Below are 4,889 nucleotides of genomic sequence, written 5' to 3'. Positions count from 1 at the left end.
TATCTTTGTCCAAACCTCTGCAAGATGGAAAACAGAGGTCATTCTGAGCATGGTAACGGAAAGACGTCGGATGTTGAGGGCAAGATATTTGTGTCCTTTACCTTGCGTAGATTAGTGGTCTATCTCAGGGCAATTTTTCAGAAGGGAATGTGTTCACATTGAACACGGGTTGTTGTAACTTGTTACTTGCGAGCCACCTAGCCTACATGACCATTCCGGATTTCAAGAACCAATGCCAGCTCGCCCTAGTGGCCGGGATAGGTGTGTTTGCGCATAACTTGTCGGGGCTTGCAAGACAAATGGCAGAAAATAGTTTATCTGCCTCAGACATACAAAGCCAATATAATGTATGTACTGTCATGTAGCAGCCTTGTCGAGCTGGACAGCTGATGGGAGCCTTGCTTCACTATTGTACCCAGACCAGAGCCTCTTTGACACTTTTGTGCTTGTGCAATGGCCGCTTAGAAGGTAGTACCCCCAATGTGACACCATGGAAATATGTATGCGTGGCCGGCCATGCCGTAAGAGCAGTCCATTGTCTGAATTCTTGTCCCTGGACCCTATTGTGAGATACGCGGTAATGTCCGAATCTTTATGCGCCGAGAGGAGGCAGACAGATTTGGATCCCTGATCCATGGCGTAGAAGGTACATGATTCGCAAAGCCTCAACTGCACAAGGTAACGCCGTATACCTCGCTCTGCGATTTGTCTGTACAAAATAACCCACTTTTAAATATCCAGTTAAGAAACATAATAAGTTCTAGGTATTTGTTTCAATCTCAAAAGGTTCTAGAGTGCCACGAACTCCATGCCTGTAGTTTAAAATGATTATAATATTAAGCAGTTCTGCTGTTCCATCAGAACTTGATCCTTCCAAGTAGATGTGTGGGATAAAAGCTTCCTATACTGCGTCGAAGTAAACTTGAAGCGTTGCGATACACCAGGCGCCGCGGTACACTGCGTTATGCAAGAGATTCGATGGTTTCCGTTGGTCTGGCTTATTCTGATTCCGTCGACATGAATGCTGTTGCGATTGCCGAAGAGATTGTTATTAATAGACGAAAGCTTTTCGGTTAAAAGTTGAAGCAGACACGATTGGGCTTATGGACGTATTCGAGAATCTCAAGAATAAACCTATACAAGCCTTGTGAAAATTATATTTCAGCAACATTACTATGCCGTACATTAGTCGTGCAGGGAATGGTCAAGAACAGAAAAACATTAGGTGTATAATAAGAGTTGCATTCAGAAGCACCTGGTTCGCATAAAACTGGCAGCAAGAGCCAAAGTTTAATTCTAAATATAGTAGAGTGCCCGTCTCTTCAATAGCTACTTCCTGGAGCCGTTTAGAAGACAATAATATACAAAAGGGTTCTTTGAACCTTTCATTCTGCCCCCTACCTGGAAAGCAGCGACTTATCAACCTTCCACGCATCTTTGTGCTTTAATCTTCACTTTGGATATTTGACTACCAGCCGGCACAGTTGTTTTTAACGTTGTCGGGGAACATAATTTATCTAGTTTTCAACTCGTGTTTCGACAATGGTTTCTTTTGACGCACACTAACGAACACGTGCAGGCAGATTTGATAGGGTAGGAGAGCCATGTATTGGGTTGAGTAGCGCTATCTAGCCAAAAGAACGCGGAGGCTCTTTTATCCTGCTCTTAACGCTGACTCAGCGCTCGCTGTCATGTGATGACTCGATCTATCGGATTATCTAATGCGACATCTTTTACCCTGTTTCTCACCTCCTTAGCTTTCCCCATTGTCGCACTAGGCGATGAAGTTCCGCCTTCCCAAGAATTTGCTATATATTACAGCAAACCAGGCACCCCCTTCCAACAGATGATGCAATACCGCACTACAATTCACGAGGCTTTGAAATCCGAGCAATGGGGAAACCACAGCGGGCATGGTGCATGCAGTACCGATCTGATCAATTGGGGGAGGGTGAAAGCTTTGGACGGGCCAGGAAATTTCGCATTTGCCAACCAGTTTTTAGAAGCCCTGGGTTGGAAACGCAATGATGATTTTCACCTTAAGTTTTTCAAGGATCTTGTAGTGTTTACTCCTAAGTAGAAATTGTTTACATAACTCCTCTTCGAGTCGGGATTGGCAGTTGAAATAAACAAATAGTGCGAACTACTACTGTATTGGGGGTGGTGGTGGTTGGGTTCTAAGCCGTCGATGTTGTGGATTGGAGAAATGTAGAGCTCGCCGAGGTGCCGGGAGAACCCTCGTCGGATCCCAGTACGATTTTCTTTGAGGGCTGTTGATTTGGACAAGGACTCGTACACGGTCGTAAATATGACTTGTTTCCAGGTACCCGGCAGCATCCTCGCTGTATCAGGGGGGATTCCAGGGATAGGTGACCCTGCGGGATCTAAGCACGAAAGTAGGTAGTTTAGTGAATAAGTATCAAGACCATCCAGGTTGTGCTCCTGCACGAACAAAGCGATATATTAGCGGCAAAGGCGTCCTGATTAGATCACTTCACGGCGTCGCGGAAAATAAATTAGGTTGCTGGCTCGGCAGAGAAACTCCAGCCACCGAGCGATTAAATCTGCTTTGTCCCAGGGCTGATGAGCTTGCCGTGGCCGCAGAACTCGGACCTAGCTGCCCGTAAATTTATATTATCGGATTTGGTGTAGATGAAGGCAATGTCAAGAAGACCTGACGGTGTTGTTTGTCACCCCCAGGTCAAGAGCACTTGTTTGGTCAGGACGTTTTAGAGGGACGACTTACATGACTCCCTGGGTGTTTATGGATAGTTGGGATCAGTCACGTTATTTTTTTCATGCAATTAGCTTCGGCAATAGATCATGGGGTAGAGAATTGTTGGCGAATACGGTTTTAAAAATCTACTGATAATTAAGGAGCGAGTTGACAAGCGTGCTTTTGCCTATTGATGGCAGGCAAGAAAATAGGAAGATGCAAGAACTAGAGCGGTGAAGGCACAGAACACAAAATAAAGGGAAAGGCAAACGAAGGCCACAGTTTGTGACCAAGGGAAGATTTCTAAGAGATATAGGTGCAGGTTTGGTCATCGACTTTATCTTAAATTGAAGACACAGGCATTACTCGAGAGATGTACCAACACTACCATATGCTGGCACCAGCAAGCACCTCTGGGCCAGCAGCGTCATGCATTCATTCGAGCAATCTCATCCAGAAGGTTTCGCTTGCCATGCGGGGCTTAGATTAGCCTATTTCCTCATTTGACAAAAACATTACTAAAGCATGTGCTTAAATTGATTAAATGAAGCGATTCCGTGTATAGCCAGGGTTGATAGTACGTGACATTTACAAGGATATATAATGCGTTCACTCCATATATTACAAGTAGGCAGAAGGAACATGAATACGTTGCCCTAACTTTATGACCAAGTGGAAAGGTCACAAGATTAAAGACTTAATATAAGTTAATATATTTGAATAAAACGTCATGCAATGAGCAAATCAACCTTTTCAAATAAAAAGATAACGTGTTCAAGATAGAATAATCACATGTAAAAAGGGTGGTAATTATCTATTGAAACAGGACTTAGTTTTGCTAACAATTAACTTGGATATTTTCAATAATACAACGGCCTTTACGTTTATGCCTTTACGTTTATTCCACTAAGCATTTGCTCCTCTTTTGACATTTCGATTAGAATTCTCCTCCCGGTAAAACCATTTGTGGCTTGAGTCGTTCGAACTCGCGCTTGTTAGGCACTTTATATTATTGGCGAAAGGCACTGTACCTTGCACTACAAGTCTATATGTGGCTATATACTCACACCCCGAAGAAAGCCCCCTTATCGACCAACAATAACCGCACAAAGCCACACCTTAAACTTTCATCCGCACCAACTCATCGTAGCCCTAGACAACCCTTTAAATCTCCCACTCAGCCAGGCATTTATGATGACCAGTAGAAATACGCGGCAACACCAATAATGGGCGTGAGGAGCGCCGTTATTCTCTTCACTGCCGTCAGCTTATGATCCCTGATAAGCCCGCTAGTCATAGTTTTGAACATTGCTTTATCATTAATTCTGGGGTACGGTTCCTTGGGCACTGGGTGACCCAGAAACTCGCAAATCTCATCCCAAGCGAAACCGTCCTCTGTGGAAATGGCAGTTAGCCTCGCCGCTTGTAGTGGGTTGTGGGCAAGCTTTGTTCCACTCACCTAATTTCAGGGTCAGTAACCTCTCAGCTGGTACCTTGGCTTTGATAAGCTCGTTGCTATAAATTCCATGTCAGTCTCGTCTCCCAAATTATTGAAGACAAGGTCACGATCCCCAACCCGAGTACTCACTACTCAAGAAAGCTCGACTGCATGGCCGTCGATAACCCTGGCTCCCCAGGTCTTTTTCCACCCCAGCGTTTGAAAACCACCTCCAGCCAGCGGCTCATCAGACCCAACCACGGATTAAACAGCCCCAAAACCCTCGCATCCGCAGACGAGCAGGCGCGGTAAACGTCTCCGATGGTCTCGTCAATTGACCGGGTCCAGCTCGCCGGGTCGCGTTCCGTCAGGATCCACTTTACGTCCGGGTCCGGCAGGTACCGATGCAGTGTCGTCAGCGGAAAGAAGCTGCCAATTTCGACAAAGGCGTCGTATCCCTTTAATAGATCGTCGAGATCAATGGATGGGACGACGCCACGGTGCTGCTCGGCCTCGATGGCGTCGGCAAGCTTAAGGAGCTCCCTGTCGCCGTTCTTAAATGTTACCTCGTACATGTGGAACGGCGTGTAGCCAAGGGTTTTGAGGGCCGTGTAGACGCCCAGGGTGCCGCAGCGGCTGGCGCCCATGACGACGACGCGTATGGGCTTTGCTGTAGGTTTTTCTACGTCTGACATGTTTTAGGTTGCGAGTTTGGGAGGATGTTCTTTGTGGGAT

At 45.9% G+C, this 4,889-nt stretch overlaps 1 protein-coding gene across 1 annotated transcript; it reads right to left on the bottom strand.

The window, feature by feature from the left end:
- Positions 1–3,694: 3,694 nt before the first annotated feature.
- PgNI_05261 (uncharacterized protein) lies at positions 3,695–4,889 on the bottom strand. Its single transcript, XM_031125295.1, has 3 exons — positions 4,305–4,889; positions 4,176–4,231; positions 3,695–4,111 (listed from the first exon to the last, which is right to left on the bottom strand). The coding sequence occupies exons 1-3, from the start codon at positions 4,847–4,849 to the stop codon at positions 3,906–3,908; spliced, it is 807 nt and encodes a 268-aa protein (XP_030983048.1). The 5' UTR covers positions 4,850–4,889; the 3' UTR covers positions 3,695–3,905.

The sequence above is a fragment of the Pyricularia grisea genome, chromosome I (assembly GCF_004355905.1).
Source record: "Pyricularia grisea strain NI907 chromosome I, whole genome shotgun sequence".
Classification (NCBI taxonomy): Eukaryota; Fungi; Ascomycota; class Sordariomycetes; order Magnaporthales; family Pyriculariaceae; genus Pyricularia; species Pyricularia grisea.
This window is presented reverse-complemented; position numbering and strand designations above follow the sequence as displayed.